Source organism: Euleptes europaea, chromosome 19 (genome assembly GCF_029931775.1).
Source record: "Euleptes europaea isolate rEulEur1 chromosome 19, rEulEur1.hap1, whole genome shotgun sequence".
Taxonomy (NCBI): Eukaryota; Metazoa; Chordata; class Lepidosauria; order Squamata; family Sphaerodactylidae; genus Euleptes; species Euleptes europaea.
The window spans coordinates 17576228-17595154 of NC_079330.1; the positions used below are offsets into that span (position 1 = coordinate 17576228).

General features: G+C 48.0%; 1 protein-coding gene across 1 annotated transcript; it reads right to left on the reverse strand.

Annotated features, from left to right (window-relative positions):
* Positions 1-594: 594 nt before the first annotated feature.
* Positions 595-18443, reverse strand: ASL (argininosuccinate lyase). The gene is made up of 16 exons (XM_056865111.1): positions 18367-18443; positions 15048-15242; positions 13533-13616; positions 12478-12534; positions 10120-10217; positions 9124-9201; positions 8244-8321; positions 7032-7084; positions 6155-6217; positions 5862-5976; positions 4886-4970; positions 4130-4189; positions 3280-3363; positions 2899-2979; positions 2190-2296; positions 595-845 (listed from the first exon to the last, which is right to left on the reverse strand). Exons 1-16 carry the CDS (start codon positions 18376-18378, stop codon positions 701-703), a joined length of 1395 nt encoding a protein of 464 aa, XP_056721089.1. The 5' UTR covers positions 18379-18443; the 3' UTR covers positions 595-700.
* Positions 18444-18927: the final 484 nt, after the last annotated feature.

Sequence of the window (18927 nt, forward strand, 5' to 3'; positions counted from 1 at the left end):
AAGCTAAGGAGGGGCAGCCCTGATTAGTACTTGAATGGGAGACCACCAAGGAAACCCAGGGGTGCTACGCAGAAGTAGGCAATGGCCAACCACCTCTGTTTGTATCTTGTGCCTTGAAAAACCTGTTGCAACTTGACGGTGTTTTCCACCGCCACGGTGATTGTATCCAGGTTGGCTTTTATATGCCGACTTGCTCTACCACTTCAGGAAGAATCAAACCGGCTTACAATCACCTTACCTTCCCCATGACACCCTGGGAGGTAGGTGGGCCTGAGAGAGCTGTGACTAGCCCAAGGTTACCCAGTTGGCTTCATGTGTAGCAGTGGGGAAACAAATCCAGTTCACCAGATTAGCCTCCGCCGCTCATGTGGAGGAGTGGGGAATCAAACCCGGTTCTCCAGATCAGAGTCCACCACCCCAAACCATCCCTCTTAACCACTACACCACGCTGGCTCTCAGGAAGGGGTTTACGAAACCAGAAATTTAAGCGCCTCAGACTGAACCCCAGGGAAGCTGCTGAATTGCCTTCTCACCCCTCTCCTACTTGGGAGACAAGCATACCCCGAAGAAACCACACAACAAGTTTTGCTTTTCTTTTCCTCAGTGAAATCCAATACACCACTGTATTTATTATTAACTCGGGATTAAACGCGATAAGCAGAAACCCGCAGCACTGGGATAGCTTCCCCACACGCAAAACTTATTCTTTCTGCCTCTTGAGCATCTCCTTCACTTGCTCGATCTGGGTGGTCACGCTGCTCTTAGCCGTGCCCCCGGGGGAGGTGTATTGCTCCACACTGTGCTGGTGGTTGAAGACCTGGGAGATGTCGCTTCCCATCATGGGGCTGGAGGAAAGGACGGGAGCAAGAAAAAGCAAATCAGGTAAAAGTCTAAAAAAAATCAAATTAAAACAAACAAACCAAAAGTCAAAGCAAGCAGTTAAGTCCAAAGGTTGAAGGAGCTGGGTATTTTTAGCCTGAAGAGGAGGATATGATAACCATCTTCAAGTACTTGAAGGGCTGTCAGAGAGAGAAGGCTGCTGAGTTGTTTTCTGTTGCCTCAGAAGGTCGAACCAGAACCAATGGGTTGAATTTAAATCAAAAGTGTTTCCACCTAGATATTAGGAAGAGTTTTCTAACAGTTAGAGCAGTTCCTCAGTGGAACAGGCTTCCTCTGGAGGTGGTGAGCTTTCCTTCCCTGGAGGTTTTTAAGAAGAGATTAGATGGCCATCTGTCAGCAATGCTGATTCCATGACCTTAGGCAGATCATGAGAGGGAGGGCATCTTGGTCATCTTCTGGGCATGGAGTAGGGGTCATTGGGGGTGTCGGTAGTTGTGAATTTCCTGCATTGTGCAGGGGATTGGACTAGATGACCCTAGTGGTCCCTTCCAACTCTATGATTCTATGATTTGTTGGTCACATTTTGGTGTGACCAAGAAACAGAATGTGGGCCTTGTCTAAATACACAAACTCCCATTAAGTCTATAATAAGAAGGTTAAATTTTTGGATATAGTGGGATGGGAGATATGAGGGTAGGTCAGTATCCTGTATGAATCCTTCATCTGCCTTTTCCACAACTGTGTCAGAATGATCCTTTAAAAAATATAATACTCAATACTTCTTAGTTTCCATGGCTGTTAAATGGGTTGCCAATTTAGTGTGAAAGTTTTACACTGAACCCTTCCCCAATTCTGCAAAATGGGATTTTTTAATTCATTTCCTGTATATTTTAATTGCATTGTCTAATTTTTGAAATCAACTGTTATTGCACCATATAAATTTATATTGTTTTAATGTGTTGTTTTAGAATTCTGTAATCCTTGAGCCTCAGCAGGAAAGGCGGACTATAAATAAAAATTCTACCCTTCCATCACAGTGCTCAAAGACGTATCCCCGCCACTGAGCCTCCGATCCTGATACTGGACCCGACCTAGACTTGCTTAGCTGCTACATCATGTGCCATCTGACCATGCCCCAAATCTCAGTGGCCTTCCTTAGAAGGCTGTTTTAAGGATAACTGAAACAGCATAAGCGACAACGCTTTGAGCAGTAGAGAAAATGTGAGGTATCAATCTCCAAAGCCACAGGGGCTAGAAGCTTGGCTTCTATATTTTGAATTTAAGCCAAATTTCTCGTGGATGCTGTAAGAAGCCCCAGGAAAACTAGATTTAGAAGTGCAAATACATACGTGATGCTCTTCAAGTCCTCAGTGGATAGATGATTGAGGGTCACTCCTTTGCTCTCAGCTAAGTGAACTGCTTTTCCAACAGCCATGTGGGCTTGTCTGAATGGCATCTGCAATTAGAAGGATGCAAGATGAGTGGTGGGACCTAGGGAATCACTCAGTCCAGCCCCTGCCTCCAGCCCATCAGAGGATCCTCAGCACAACTTTTAAGCAGGCAGAAACAATCAAATGTTTGAGTGAATCCCAAGTCCTTTCCAGGAACTACAACTCCTAGGATCCCTTGCTCGGAAATGCCACACACAAGTTTAGATTTATACTACAGATGAATGCCTGTTCCACATGGAGCTGCCTTAAACAACACATGAACACATGAAGCTGCCTTATACTAAATCAGACCCTTGGTCCATCAAAGTCAGTATTGTCTACTCAGACCAGCAGCGGCTCTCCAGGGTCTCAGGTAAGGGTCTTTCACATCACCTACTTGCCTGGTTCCTTTAACTGGAGATGCCGGGGATTGAACCTGGGACTTTCTGCATATCAAGCAGATGCTCTACCACTGAGCCACAGCCCCTCCCCAGAATTAGTACATTCAGTGAAGGAGGGTTCAAGCGGCAAATAAAGAGGAATGCTGGAGAAAGAGGCCATCTTAGGGTGTTCCACAAGCAATTCTAACCCCCTTCCTTCCCCCCCCCCCCAGCCTTTGGATACTCACCCCTTTGCGGACCAGGTAGTTGGCAAGGTCCGTAGCAAGCATATCAGCGCTCAAGGCCCTCTCCATATAATCCTTGTTGATCTGGAAGAGGGTTAAGTCTTGTGAGCGTCAACGGAGACAAGCAGAGGCAAAGGAAGACATCAGATCGACCTGTTTGGGGTGCCCCTCCTGTCCCGAGCCATACACAAGTCAGACTTCTGTTTTTCAGCACAGTTGATTGGTTTTAAAAGCCAAAGCGTTAGTTGAACCCATTTGCCAGCGCTGCGCTCCCAAAGCTGGCCCTTCCACACCCGAGGAACACAATGCAGGACTTGGATGGGTATTCCCTCTTGTACATGTAGGCCTCAGTAGTGACTGGGACAACCCTTCCAAAATTCTCACCTGGAGAGTAGAGATCACGCCGGTGGTCACCTGGAGCACAGCATTCACGGTGTCCATAACATCGATCACAGCTTCCTTATCTTCCTGTTGGTTGAGAAATTAAAAAATAATAATGAGATACACAAGAAGCACCCTTCTGGACCCATCTAATGCAGGCTTTAGCCCTCAACGGTAGCCAGCCAGATGCTTCTGGGAAGCCCTCTCACCCGGGATGCAAAGGAGATGATCATCCCATGTTTGTACCCCGATAGACTGCCTCCAAGCCTGGAGGTTCCATTTAGCTGTCATGGCAGATAGCCACCCACAGGCCTCTCAATAGATTTGTGTACACCACAGGAGGTCCCCAGCGGACGATACCTGCCTAAAGATACTCAGCAAGTTGGAAAGGTTGGAAGGCAAGCCCTAACCTCCCCCCCTCATCAAGATACTTCCATGCCACTTAGTATAGACAAGCTGGTGTGGCAGGACCGTCCATCTATACAAACTTGAGCACAGTGTGTCATAAAGGAGACATCCAGTTCGCCCCATAAGCAGCTTCTGTAGACAGCTGCTGTTGCCATTTGCTGCATCAAACCCTCTCGGACTCCTCCTTGGATCAAACCACACCCCCAACTAGCCAATTCAAAGCCTTTTGAGCTAAGCACTCATCTTGTGGCGAGGAGGTCCAGAGATCCATCGTGCTCAAAGTTCCACTGATCTCCAGGGTCCTTTTTTTCTTTACCCAAGCCCACCTGGACAACTCCTAGCTACGCTTAGCTGCACATGCCAGAAGGCAGCTATTGGGCCCAGGGTTTGTAACTGGGGCTTGGGCTCAAGGCTAGAAGATCTTCCCAACCCCCAGTATTTTTACCTGCAGGTCCTTGTTGTAAGCACTGGGGAGTCCTTTCAGAACCATGAAAAGCCCAGTAGTCTGCAAGGGAGGATTTAAAGCGGATAAAAATCCAAATAACCAACAAAATCCAAAATGAAAATCCAAATAACCAACCATTCAAAAGGATTTTTTTTAAAAGTCCCCAAATTCTTCAAGGGTCACAGGTCCCCTGTCCCTTCACAAACTGGGCCAATAAGGCTTGCCCAAGATGCCTATTGTAGCACAGCCTTCATCTCCTGCTTGATTTCCCTCCTGCCCCCACCAGCCTCTTTAAACACCTTTTCCCAGCTAATCCAGAACGCCAAGACCTGGTTCTCTTCCATCGCTCTGGTGCCTTCAGCCTGCTCCAGGAAACAGGTGCAGCAAAGTCTTCCAGCATCGTCCAAGTTTCTAGTCCTCAGTCTCGCCTTAACTTCTCACATTCTTCCCCCCGCATCCCAGCAGCTTATCTCCTCCTCAACTGCCTTCTGCCTCCACTGTCTCTTTGCCACACTGATTCCATTCCTTCTCCATACCTGAATGATCTCCTTCCTCACTTTTGCCGAGGTCCAGAAAAAAACCAACCTGCCCCTGAAGTCACCATAGAGGTTTTACTCCCCCGTCCCCATATCGTCCCCCTCCCAGACTCCCTTTCAAATCACGTCTGCCTCGCCCAGACCACGAACCCGAAGGATCTTTCGACAACGTTCTCGGCTTCGTACAGCACCTGGCGCAATGCATCGGGGGAGCACTCACCCTTCCAAACACGCGGCCAGCCTTGCTGCGGATCAGTTCGAGGCTGTCCGGGTTCTTCTTCTGGGGCATCAGGCTGCTTCCGGTGCTTTAAAAAAAAAAATCAAAACATACCTGTTAGGACGCCTCCCTGCCCAAACTGCCAGTTTCAAAGGGCGTGCAAGATGGCTGCCGCCGCAAAGACATTGTGCCATACCAATGCCCCAGCATCCTCTGTCGTGTGGCAAAGGATTCTGGGACTCACCTCTAAGATCGCATGCTGTTCGAATATACCCCTCTTGGTGTGTATTCATTTGCGGAACTAACAGGTACGTGACCTCTCAGGAGATGGTAAGCTCTCCTTCCCTGGAGATTTTTTGAGCAGAGGCTAGATGGCCATTTGTTAGCAATGCTGATTCTATGACCTCAGGCAGATCACGAGAGGGAAGGCATCTTGGCTATCTCCTGGGCATGGAGTAGGGGTCACTGAGGGTGCAGGAGGGAGGTAGTTGTGAATTTCCTGCATTGTGCAGGGGGTTGGACTAGATGACCCTGGTAGTCCCTTCCAACTCTATATTTTTAGTTCCCTGCAACCAGGTAACAAGACCCCCTCCCCTTTCTTAATTATGCTGCATCTCTGCAAGATTCCCTGATGTGTGACCCAATTTACATTTTGCTGTGTCCAGAACTTTAAGCAATAATGTTCGAACTTCCTATCCCCCCCACTGTACATTTGCTATGAAACCCCCAAGCATTGCAGAGGATTCTGAAGCATGTTTCACAGAACATAGCGAGTCCAGGAGGAGCATAGAGAGTGTGCCCAGTGCAACCCTGCAAAGGCGCTGTGAATGGGAAGAGCAGAAGTGGGTGGATTAACCATCCCGTGTTACTGATCTTCTCTTTGAGGAACCCCAAATATGTTTCCAAGGAAATCCCCAGACCAAGCACATCAAACAGCAGAACTAGGCTGAAAGGGAAGGGCACGGAGGCTCAGGGTTACCAGTAAGAATCCGAGAGGGTGATGAATCCGAACTCCTTTGTGTTATAAATGATCAAATCTTCAGCTAATCGGCTCAGGTGGATCATGATCAGGGAAGAAGTGGACAGAAACTCGACTGGGGAGAAGAAGGAAAAAAATTAGGGGGGGGATCTCTCTTTTTTTTTTTGCACCCTCAGCTTGCAAACAAATCAAGTTGTTCGGGCCATGTTCAGAAGGAACACTTGAGCGCTGAACAAACACTCCTGTCTCTCCCCACCCCCATCTCCAAAATCTGTCTGGAACGATGCACCCACCCACAAAGTCTCGGTCGCTCACGGCATCCATGCTGTTGATGCTGATCGTAGAAAAGTCAAGTTCTGAGAATAAAAAACAGACATGAACGCATCAACAACAGGATCTAAACGAAGAAAGGCAAACGAGGAAAGACAGAGGCCTTCATTGAGTTGCTTTCAGATGGATGCTAAAGATGGCAGGGTGGCCGAGGGCTGTCTAACTGGCAAATAATGTCCAGGGTCTCAGGCAGAGTAAGTTCTATCCTAGTTACCCACACTGTCAGACCACAGGTCTGTCCAGGTCAGTACTGGCTACTGTGACCGGCAGTGGCTCTCTGGGGTCTCAGATAAAGAACTTCCTCATCAACTACTAGAAGAAGAAGAGTTGATTTTTATATGCCGACTTTCTCTACCTTTTTAAGGAGAAGCAAACCGGCTTACAATCGCCTCCCTTCCTCTCCCTACAACCTTGTGAGGTAACTGGGGCTGAGAGTGTTCGGAGAGAACTGTGACTGGCCCAAGGTCACCCAGCTGGCTTCATGTGGAGGAGTGGGGAAACCAACCTGGTTCACTAGATTAGAGTCTGCCGCTCTTAACAACTACAACACGCTGGCTCACTACCTGTTCCTTTGGACCAGAGATGCTGGGGATTGATCCAGGGACCCCTCTGTATGCAAAGCAGATGCTCTTCCACTGAGCCACAGCCCCTCCCAGATCTTTTAAGAGGAAATTGGGGGTTTTTTGGGGGGGGGTTAAATCAGGGACCTTCTACAAACCATCCCCTATCCAGGAGGCACAAGCAACAGTCTAAATCTAGACCTCGCTTCTCTTCTGGCAGGCTGCCGATTCCCTCCTTCACCTCCCAGATTGGGACTTCTGGTGAAAGCCTACAGCTTACCTTTACGGAGAAATTCACGGTCAAGGTTCAGGGGGTTGCCTGCCAAAGCACCACTGGAAGAGAGACAAATGAATACATGAAATTCCTTCCTACAAAAGATTCCTTCCTACAAAATGTTCAAATGCTCTCTTCAATCAGTTTGTCTAGTACTTTTTAGCCTCTTGTTCTTCTTCCAGCCCTGACCTGGATGGCCCAGGCTAGCCTGATCTCAGAAGCTAAGCAGGGTCAGCCCTGGTTAGTATTTGGATGGGAGACCACCAAGGAATACCAGGGTTGCTGTGCAGAGGAAGGCACTGGCAAACCACCTCTGTTAGTCTCTTGCCATGACAACCCTAAAAAGGGGTCGCCGTAAGTCGGCTGCGACTTGACGGCACTTCACACACATACATTCTTCTTCCAAGGAGCTCAGCATACATTATTCTCATTTTCCCATGTTATCCTCACAACAATCTTGTGAGGTAGGCTAGGCAGAAAGAGTGGCCTAAGGCCACCCAGCAGTGTGGGGATTTGAATCCAGTTCCTAGTCTTAGTCTCCCCTCTACACTACACTGGTGATGAAAGGGGCTTCCTTCTTTGGGCAGGGAAGTTAAGTAGAATTCCCTGAGAAGGGCCATGCCAAGATCTTTCACTGGTGCTCAAGCCAGCTTCCTTTACAATATATGGAAGTGGGCCCCAGAATCCTTTGCAAAGCTGCAAGAGAATCCTGGGCCATCCCTTTCTATTTCATTAGCAATTTGGAAAATAACCACAATGTTGGCTAAAGGGCAGCAAATTGCCAGTTTGGTATTATAAATGAAGACCTATCAAAATGTGCAGATTTTATTTGCACTAGCCTCTCTATAGCCATTCCTCATTCACTCACACATGCAAAAAAAAAAAGCCCCGGCACAACACTTCCTCACACGCCACTGCAATAGGGCTTGCCTTCTCTTTCCCCCACCTCTTCCCACCAGCAGCCCCTTCAGTCCACGGGTCTAGGGAGCTATCAGGTTTGGTCTTTCCTTTCTAATTCTGAGCATCTGGAATGTTCGTAAGCATTCCATAACGCCTCGGCAGCAGAGCCAATAGTTTACCGCCACTCATTGCAATCAATTAAAGCCACAGTACTTTACAGTCAAAAGTTTCCAAGGCTGCAGTCCAATTCCTGGGAGCAGCAGATAACGGTTTTGCCTCAGCTGGGCATGCGCTGCCTTTCCCAACACCCATCTTTACCTTCCCAAGGGCAGGACGTTGATCCGTCTCTTCACCTCCATCAGGCGTTCAGAATCCCTGGTCAAAGCAACTGCGTGGCTGTCGGGAATGAAGAAAAGGGGAGTATGAAAACAACCTGAACATCTAGAAAGAGAGATGCCTGAGCCGTTCGGGGTGCTGTAACTCTTAGTTCTGTAACTTCGTCTCTTTCATCCCAGAAGTATAAAAAGCTGACTCTCATTATTAAGAAGAGCTGGTTTTTATATGCTAACTTTCTCTACCACTTAAGGGAGAATCAAATCTACCTACAATCACTTTCCCTTCCTCTCCCCATAACAGACACCTTGTGAGGTAGGTGAGGCTGAGAGAGCTGTGACTAGTCCAAGGTCACCCAGCTGGCCTTATGTGTAGGAGTGGGGAAACCAACCTGGTTCACCAGATTAGCGCCCGCCGCTTATGTAGAGGAGTGGGGAATCAAACCCGGTTCTTCTGATTTTTATATTGCTATCCCTATAAAGCTATTTATCTATTTTTCTATTTGTAATTTTAAAATTTGTGAATTCCAAGATTTCAAAGCCATATTGTTTATAATATTTTATCACTCAATGATGTTGTAAATTTTGTTTTCGTCTTATGTGTGTTGCGCTCAAGAGCTTTGGTCGGATGAGCTTGAAATAAAAGGAAAGGTTCTGCAGATTAGAGTCCACCGCTCTTAACCACTACACCATGCTGGCTAAGCGAGTGTACAAGTAGGCCAGGAAAGGAACTCTGCATACACCCAGAGACAGCCTTCCCTTGCAGATGTTAGACTGCTACGGGTGGATTTCCACTGTTAGGAACAGCTGAATGACTCAGAGCTTTGAGAAACGTCAAGGAGGGACCAGGGAAGAGGACCGATTACCTGACTAAGAAATGGCTCCATCTGATTGGCTGAGCCCTTTGCATGTGGGTATAGCCAGGGAAGATCACATCGATTTCACTGCAGTGGAACAAAATGAGAACGCCAAAGGTGTACATTTGCACTGGGTCACAGTTATTCGTTATTTCAATAGTATCGTCAAGGTATACAGGATGTGACAGTTTCATAAGCGAACACAGATGGGTCCCTGCCTGCAAGGAGCTTGCAATCTAGACATCTTTAGTCTTCATAGTTAAACAAAGCCTTCAAGTACTGAAAAAATATACTAGACAAACAACAAGCGGAGAATTTAAGTTGCCTAATTGGGGCATCTGGATAGCCACTGTTGGAAGCACAATGCTGGAATAGATGAGTCTTTGGTCCAGTCTAACAGGGTTGCTCTTATTACTATTCACCATGATTTGTTAGTAGTGGAACCTCCCCATACAGTGGAAGTATATCCCTGAACAACAACTGCTGGGGAGGGGACAATGGGGAAGTCCTGGCGCCTTCTTGCAACCTTCCCAGCAGCATTTAGTGGACCACTGTGGGAAGTAGGATACTGGACCTGAGAACTTTTAAGGGGTTCATTCATTCTTTCAATTGATATACCATCCGGGGCTCAGGATGGCTAACAAAAATAAAATACAGCAGTTTAAAACATTCCATCCTTAAATAATATAAATCTAAAAAGCCAATAAACTATCTAATAACCTTAAGTCTTCCCATAGTACAGATGTTAACCACATTTTTTAAAAAATCAGTTCTGGTAACAGGTGGTAAACACAGGAGAGTATTTGGCTGTAACAATCAGACATAATAAAACCCAGGAGCTGGGGGAGGGGGGAAAACCTCAGTAGCATGGGAAACAGTAAAGGAAGCCAGCCGTAGCATTGGCACAGATAACACTGTCCTCAGCCATAAGAGAATCAGCAGACCGCGGGCCAGTAGCTGGAACAACAAGGCACTCAGGACCAAGAAGAATAGACCCAGACATACGCGGAGGCGCGTTCTAGAAGGGTGCGGATGAGCTGATGCAAATGGGTGGACAGCATGGAGATGGAGTTCTTCATCAGCAACCTCAGGTCGGTCACCACCTGCACGGAAAACACACACAGATACAGGACTTGACTGTTTGCAGCTTCCAATAGGGGGGAAAAAAACAACGCCTGTCCCCAAGATATCCGGCTGCCAGAGACATGTCCTCTTTGGCAAAAGTATGTTAAGAACAACTGTTAGTTTCCTTTCCTGTCTTTAATTTTCCTTTAGGCCTAACCACACTAATATTATATATACACATATATGTTTTAATGTCCCTTTTCCCTTCTAAGTATACCCTAATTATAAAAGTTTTTTTTTAATTTTCATTTTGTGCTGCAATTACTAAAAGATAAGTGGCCAAGGATTTAGTAACATTCGGATCCTTATCCTGCAGAAGAAAGGAAAACCTTTGCTCATAACTCATCCTTCTCTAACGACGGGGTTATCCAACTCCCTCTATCTTCACCAAATAAAGGACATTCAAGGGCTAAGTGAGCCCAGGTACTGATCTTCCCTGTGTTACAAAAGCACCAACGTTCTGGAAAAGGCACTCCAGCAAGGTGGTCTTTTAGTTCAGGCGATGGTGCAGCATTTAATCCAGCAGCCAAAAAAATTAATTACAGTATCTGAGAACAATCTGAGATATGCTGGGAGGGTCACCAGAGGTTCTAATTCATTATAGGAAAGAGAACACAAACTATTATTTTTTTAATCACCGAAGTCCATTGGTTTCTTAACTCATCAGTACGATTAAAGAATCACTGGAAAAGATAATAACGCTAGGAAAAGTGGAAGGCAGCAGGAAACGAGGAAGACCCAACGTGAGATGGATTGACTCCATAAAGGAAGCCACAGCACTGAGTCTGCAAGACCTGAGCAAGGCTGTTATGGAAAGGACAATAACTTGGCTTTGATGAAAACTCCTAAGGGAAGGGACAGTGGAGAAGGTCCCACAAGTCATGTGCTCGAACGCTACCATTTCCCTTCATGGATGTCCAGAGTCCTGATATCGATCAAAAGGTTTTCAGACATCTGACCCTCAAGAAACCCTTTTGACACAGTTTCATCTGTTTGGAGAATCCCCTACACATTGGAAGGGATGCCACAATACATTTTAATGCACCCCAGTCCTCGAAGATTGGCACTCTACACAAACAGTGTGCTGAAGAGGGGCAGCAAGCTTCTCAAAATGCTTGTTGCGTGCCAACAAGTCGCTTCCAACTTTTGCCAACCCTATGAATTAAGGACCTCCAAAACGTCGTGTCGTTGGTCAGGTCTTGCGAACTGAAGGCTGGGGCTTCTCAAGATACCAGGGCCCAAAACGTCCGTGCTGATCTTCTGAACATCGGTGGCTCCTGACTCGCATTAGTTTTTAATTTTGTAACATCTGGCCTGAGAAAGTGTTCTGAGGAACATGAAAGCTTGTGCACCGTGACAGATCATTGGGCTGGTCCTAAGCAAAGTGTCTTTGGCTTTCCAGTAAGTTCTACCACTGAAAGGCCCAAGACTTCAGTTTCTGGCTGTAGGGAAGGAATAGGGGGGGGAGGGGGAGAAACACAAGGTTGCCACTTGGCACGGATCAGGTACCCCTTCATTGTTGAATGGCCAGGAGGTAGCCGTCCAGTGTGAGAATAAGCAGGACTCGGTCTCCTGACCTTCAGAGATGCAGACAACCTCCTTAACCACCAGGCCTGCTTGTCTTTCAACTGTAGTTATGCACTAGAGGAGGAAATAAGCAACTTTCAAAAGAAGGGGGTTTGTTTGCATCTGGGCCCCCAAAAAGAACACATTTTAAGGGGGGGGGAACCCACCCAACCAATCCTAACAGAAACACAGCACAGATGAAATAGCTCACTGTCTCCCCTAAGTATCTCGAAGAAAACAGGGTCAACCAAAGGCCCCGGGGGGCAGGAAGACGAGAGAAACAACTGTTCTTACTCAGTATGCATGTGGACTAGGATGGTGGCTCCTGAGTTTATGTTGAAGCACATGGGGTTTATTTTTTGTGCCAAAAGCCACTGGGGTTTCAGTAGAGAGGTTGCATAGCCTCGCTTCTCGTCATGGCAAAAGACCCTATATAGGGTCTTGGAGCCTCAATCCCTAGAAATCCAACTCCTGAGATTTTTACCAGTTGCTACCCACCCCTTTACAGCCTTAAGGACTAGAACCTTGGTTTATTTTTAAGGTAGAGTTCACAGGATGCCGCACCTAGTTCTGGCTACATTTGCATGGGAAGGGCCAAGGATGAAAGAGAAGGGAAGCAAGCAAAACAGAAGGAGGGTTAAGCCACTGAAAAGCCACCCATGGTTTCCCTACTTGGTCATTTCTGCTACGTCCAGTATGGAGCTTCCCAGCCACATCGCCAATGATCTCCTGAAACAGAAGAATATTGATGCAAGTTAGCTTAGGAAGAAGAAAAAGAGGAGTTGGTTTTTATATGCTGACTTTCTCTACCACTTAAGAATCAAACTGGCTTACAATCACCTTCCCTCCCCACAACGGACACCCTGTGAGGTAGGTGGGGCTGAGAGAGCTGTGACTGGCCCAAGGTCACCCGGCTGGCTTCATGCGTAGGAGGGAGGAAACAAATCCAGTTCACCAGATTAGCCCCAGCTGCTCAAGTGGAGGAGTGGAGAATCAAACCCAGATCAGAGTCCACTGCTCCAAACCACCGCTCTTAACCATTACACCACGCTGGCTCTCTTAAGGGTTCCAAGGCAGCTGGTTTTGGGGACAGTCACATGGCCACTTTAATTCCCAGGGACAGACCACTGAAACAATGCTAACTGGGCAGAGGGTGGGCTGTCTTTAGCCAGACTCCTTAGGAAGGACCATCATGAGGACTAGATCCTTAATGAGCTTCTCTGGATATTTCAGAGTTGAGCACTTGCAGCCAGCAATTCAGTTGTTATTCCATATATATTAGGAAAAAATCAGCTCTCTGATGTTTGAACTGAATTGGACTTCCTTTGATTTGTCCAGAGTCAACTTCCTTGGCTGACCTCCCCTTTGTTCTAATATCAAGAAAGAATGAGGAAAAACTTCTTTCCAGAAGAAGTTGGTTTTTATATGCCGACTTTCTCTACCACTTAAGGGAGACTCAAACTGGCTTACAATCACCTTCCCCTCCCCACAACAGACACCCTGTGCGGTAGGTGGGGCTGAGAGAGCTCTAAGAGAGCTGTAACTTGCCCAAGGTCACCCAGCTGGCTTCGTGTGTAGGAGCGTGGAAACAAACCCAGTTCACCAGATTAGCCTCCGCCGGTCATGTGGAGGAGGGGGGAAATCAAACCCTGTTCTCCAGATCAGACTCCACTGCTGAAAACCACCGCTCTTAACCACTACACCACGCTGAAAAGACAAAACCAAACCTTGAGCCTGCGTTCAATGGTAGTGTGGATATCCTCGTCACTTTTGGAGATCATTAGGGAGCCCTTGGAACACTCCTCTGAAATCTATGAGAGAAGCAAAGACATCAGCTGGTTAGCAATTAACGGGGCCTCCCCTACGTCTGGCCGAGCCATTCATGCGTTTAACCGCAAAGTCCGACCGCTTGCACTTCTGAGCTCTCTGGCGAAAACCCAGAAGCAACATCCATCTGCTCAGCAAGGCAAGCATATTGCCAACCGGGGAAATTCCCAACATTTATCCTTTGATAAGTGCTTTCAGTGTTCAAAGCACTTCACCTATGTTACAGCGGCAATCTTTAAAACAAGCCTGGGAGGTAGGATGGTTACATTGCAGGTTGGAAACTGAAGCTGGGAACCAGCAGGCTGGCTAAGGAGGTTTGTGGTGGAGAAGAGATCGGAGCCAGCGTACTCCCAGATCACAGCTTATGCTCTTTACAGCTCTCACTTTTTGTTTTTGCAATAGAAAAACCAAACCATGACTTTATAGCTTCTCTACCAAGACCTTAACGCCTGTGCAACAGAGGTGGAACCAATTCATACAACTATAGTTTACAGTTGGCTATTTTTACGTTCTGGGAGTAGAGAAAAATAGCCATCAAGGGATTCTGCCACAAGGCTCAGCTCCTGGTTTTGTTCTGTTCCATTCCATGTATATTAAGTCTAGGCTGACCAGAGATTGTCTAGGCTGCCTAGATTCAATACAAGTCAGATTCTGTGACCCAACCAATGCTGAACAATTATTCCCCTTCCTCTGTTAACCTTGTAGGTGCAAACTGAGAACTTTTTACAAATCGGCTGAGTGGATCTTGATCACCCCTTGATTTCTCAGTAAAGATTCAAACTTATCGTCCTGCCCTCCCTCCAATCAGACTGATCAAAACTTGGGAGAAAAGCCGATGAATGAAGTTTACTGAGTTTGCCTGAGATCCACGCCAGTCTGTATTTAAAGCATGGAGCTTCCACAATGCTGATGGGACTTGAACTTGTTTATTTTTGAAGCCACCCTAGCATTACCATGTTTCTCATGGGGGGGGGGCATATGACACATTCAGAACTGGTTGAGAAAAATATTAGAGATGGTCTTTCTTTCTAACAGTTGTTGCCGGGCTCGCCCCCATCCCAAGGTGTTCATTCTAACAGAGCGGTTCCTCAGTGGAACAGGCTTCCTCAGGAGGTGGTAAGCTCTCCTCCCCTGGAGGTTTTTAAGAAGAGGTTAGATGGCCATCTGTCAGCAATGCTGATTCTGTGACCTTAGGCAGATGATGAGAGGGAGGGCATCTTGGCCATCTTCTGGTCACTAGGGGGGTGGGGGGGAGGGAGTTGTGAATTTCCTGCATTGTGCAGGGGGTTGGACTAGATGACCCTGGTGGTCCCTTCCAACTCTATGATTCTATTCCCACACATCAATTTTTGCAACTCAGAACACTTTGAAAGCTAAATCGTCAGTTCAGAACAAGGTCACGCCATCCACAGTACCTTCTCTAGGCCGCTGATAATCTTGTCTAATTCAGCCCTGGATAGAATCCCAGCCTTCTCCAAGGCCTTGGCATAAGCTATACTCCCCCGGATGTCGACCTCCGCCAGGCGCTGATCAGCCATGATGGAAGTGTTCAGCTTCTCCATGATGGGGTCCAAGCTTCCGACAAGCCTCCCGCCGTACATTTTATCGCCCTGCGGGAGAGGAAACGTCCCATTACAGGTGAACAAGGCAGCCCGGACGCCTCTACCTCCTGTTTCTGTGGTTGCCATCTTGGCAGCCCACGAAGAAACAGAAGGTTTCAAGGTGGCGGCCCTCTGAGGAAACGGAGGAGGAAGAGGAAGAGTTGGTTTTTATATGCCGACTTTCTCTACCACTTAAGGGAGACTCAAACCGGCTTACAATCGCCTGCCCTTCCCCTCCCCACAACAGACACCCTGGGAGGTAGGTGGGGCTGAGAGAGCTGTGACTAGCCCAAGGTCGCCCAGCTGGCTTAGTGTGTAGGAGTGGGGAAACAAATCCAGTTCACCAGATTAGCCTCCGCCGCTCATGTGGAGGAGTGAGGAATCAAACCGGGTTCTCCAGGTCAGAGTCCACCACTCCAAACCACTACACCACGTTGGCTCTGGATCACTGCCTGAGCGGTATTTTTATACGCGAGCGAAACATGTTGCGAGGGTGCTGAGGAAACAAGCACGGCTCAGCTAGCTGAAAAAACACAATCTGGGACTCCCATATTGAAGTCTGCACAGTTGAGGGTCCATAACCACCCTCTCAGCTTCGATGGAGCCCCAATTCCTGTGTCGGCACCTGAACTCAAAGAACTGGTATCTATTCTGAAGTATTTAGACCTTTAAACCCTGCTTTTCCTACCAGTGAGAACCTAAATTGGCTAACAACATTATTCTCCCTTCCTTTATCCTATCCTCACAACAATGATCCTGTGAGGTAGCTTAGGCTGAGAGACCAACCGGCCCAAGGTTACCCAGTGAGCTTTTAGGGTGGAGTGAGGATTTGAAGCCAGGTCTCTGGGATCCAAGTCGGACACTCCAACCATTACACCACACAGACCTGCACCCCAGACCCGCACCTCGCATCCCTTGGTCAGGCAACGTACAATGTAGTCCTGTGCAGAATTACTCCAGGCTAAGCCCACTGAATTTGTTGGGCTTAGACTGGAGTAAGTCTGCATAGGATTACACTGCTAACTGCTTTTATCATATAGATTATCATCTTTTGGACTACCGGACTGGGAGATCACAAGGGACTCCATGATGTACTTTTGCTGTCGCTTGATCGCGATGCGCCAACCCCTTGGCTTTCTCAAAGCAAACATGAAGAGCGCATGTGACTGTCTGGCCCTTCCACAGCAAGTCAAAGGTTGCTGTCCAGGAGATAGTTCTGGCTCAGCCTTGCAAGGATCAGCAGCAATTTCGGCTGCCAGATAATGCTGAAAATGCATTTTAATCTGAGAGGCATCGGCTAGGGGAGCCCTAGCTCCATTCTCATTTAGGCTAGGAAACGCTTAAAAAGAGATGGCCATTTGACAGATGTGCTAAACACCTGGCCCCGCTGCAAATATATTTATATTCCGCTTTCTGCAGACTGCTAACTGTATTTAGTTCCCTCTCTGGCTGAAGTTACCAGACGACGCACCTCTCCAAACCTCTGTACCAGCTGCCCATCTTCTTCTGCATCCAGTACAAACACTTTCTCATCCCTTCAAAGCTCCCGAACTTCTTACCCAACCTATCTTTTTGCGCTCATTTGCCCAACCCGTGACTTTTGTTTCTCCAGCACCCATAGCTACCCAAACATCTCCTGCTCTCTTAAACAACTCTGCCTATTTGCCTTCACTGCCCCTTGTGCCTAGAAGCCCTCACTTGCCCATCCTTTCCTTCTAATCCTCTCCTCAGAACTCCAGGAAGCCCTTGGTTATCTTCCTTTTCAACTGCAACTACGTGCGTGCACATTCCTCCCTTGTTACTACAACCCTTCTGTTCTCTCACCCTTTAGATTGTAAGCTCTTTGGGACAGAGAATGGTGTGGGGGGGGGGCTTTTCCTTCTGCTCTAAGGCATCACGGACAGTGATGGCATTGCCCAGACTATAAAAATGACCAAGTTCAATCCCTCAAAGAGCTTTTTAAAAAGAGACCTTTCGAGTTACTAAAGAATCTGCACCAAATGTCTAGTAACAAAGGCAATCTGAGATTTTTCTCCCACCTATTTTCACTCTAGACCAAAAAATGCCGCTTGCTAGGTCAGACTAAAAATCCATCTAGCCCAATACGCTGCCTCCAACAGTGGACAGCCTGATGCTAGTGGGAGCTCAGATGCAGAATGGCCGCAAATGGAGCGTTGCTGTATTTGATTCTAGCATCCTTCCTTGCCTCCAACGGCGGAGGGTGCCCCCCCCCCGCACAGGTATAACCCAACAGGTGAATATCCAGATACCTGTGTTGTCTAAACTTTTTAGCATTCCATGAACCACATGCCGCTGATTAACCTGTACAAGACCCTTCCCTATACCAAGAACTGACCCCCTACCCCAACAATACTGATCTCCCTCCATCCCTGTCATCTGTCTAATGCAGTGGTTCCCAAACCTTTCGGACCACCGCCCCTTGGTTCCACAAACTCAACCCCAGCGCCCCCTACCCTATACGACAACACAGTTGAAGGGGTCCATCTCTAGTGCCCACCCTGCTGCCCCCTTGCCTCTTAGTGCCCCCCTAGGTGATCCCATTGCCTCCCAGGGGATGGTACTGCCCACTTTGGGAACCACTGGTCTAATGCAAGCCCCTTGGGGCAGACAACCAATGCAAAAGAAAATGGTCCTGTACAGCGCCAAGCTCACTATGGGTGCCATCTAAGTGTTAAACTAAACTGTAACAGCACAATGCAATTGGTTCTTGTAGGTTATCCGGCTGTGTGACCGTGGTCTTGGTATTTTCTTTCCTGACGTTTCGCCAGCAGCTGTGGCAGGCATCTTCAGAGGAGTACCACTGAAGGACAGTGTCTCTGTCCTTGAGAGACACTGTCCTTCAGTGTTCCTCCTCTGAAGATGCCTGCCACAGCTGCTGGCGAAACATCAGGAAAGAAAATACCAAGACCACGGTCACACAGCCCGGATAACCTGCAAGAACCGATGAACTCTGACCGTGAAAGCCTTCGACAGCACAATGCAACTTTGTTCAGCTGGAAATAACCGCAAAGGAGCGTAGCTCCGTAAAATTCAAGGCAAAACTATTACAAACGGGCATGGGAAAAGGGCATGGAAGGATGGGGAGAAGGGGGGGGAAGAGAGCTTTTCTCACCTCAGATGCCATGCCTGGAGTCTTTTCCTTCTCTTCCCTCTAGAAAGAAACCTTTGCAAAATGCGTGTGAACCTGCAAGGGAGCCAAAGGGAACTTTTGCTCTCCTCTTTTGCAAAGCGTCCCCCTCCCCACCCCCGGGGTCTCTCCAGATGCCCACGTGAACAGACCCAGGTGCTTTGTCTGCCTCTTGCCAGCCCCCTGCCCTCTTCCAGCAACCAGCCTGCCCCGCATGAAGCTCTAGGGCAACCTGCCAGGCCAGACCCACGGCGGGAGGGCAGCCCCGACTCACCTGCCGCGAGTCCAATGCGCCACCCAGCCGATGCGTGCGGTTCCAGCTGGCCCGGGCTCCTTTTCAAGCGCAGGACTCCCGCTGGCCACGCCCCCGGTGGGCGGGGGCTTGGGCACAGCCCCGCCCACCCCTCCTCCTTTCTGAAAACCACCCCGCCCAACCCTGCCCCTCCAGCTCTGCATTCTCCATCATTTGCAGTGAATTTATTATATTTCCCCAAAGAGAGATCGAAAGTGCTGTGGGGTCGTTTGAGATTATTCTCCCTCTTGCAA

Excerpts from the sequence above, each read along its gene's own strand:
- ASL (XM_056865111.1), bottom strand. Across the intron at positions 2,297-2,898 it reads ACTACCTGGTCCGCAAAGGG|ATGCCATTCAGACAAGCCCA; the intron begins GTGAGTATCCAA and ends TTCTAATTGCAG. Across the intron at positions 846-2,189 it reads GAGGACTTGAAGAGCATCAC|CCCCATGATGGGAAGCGACA; the intron begins GTATGTATTTGC and ends CCTTTCCTCCAG.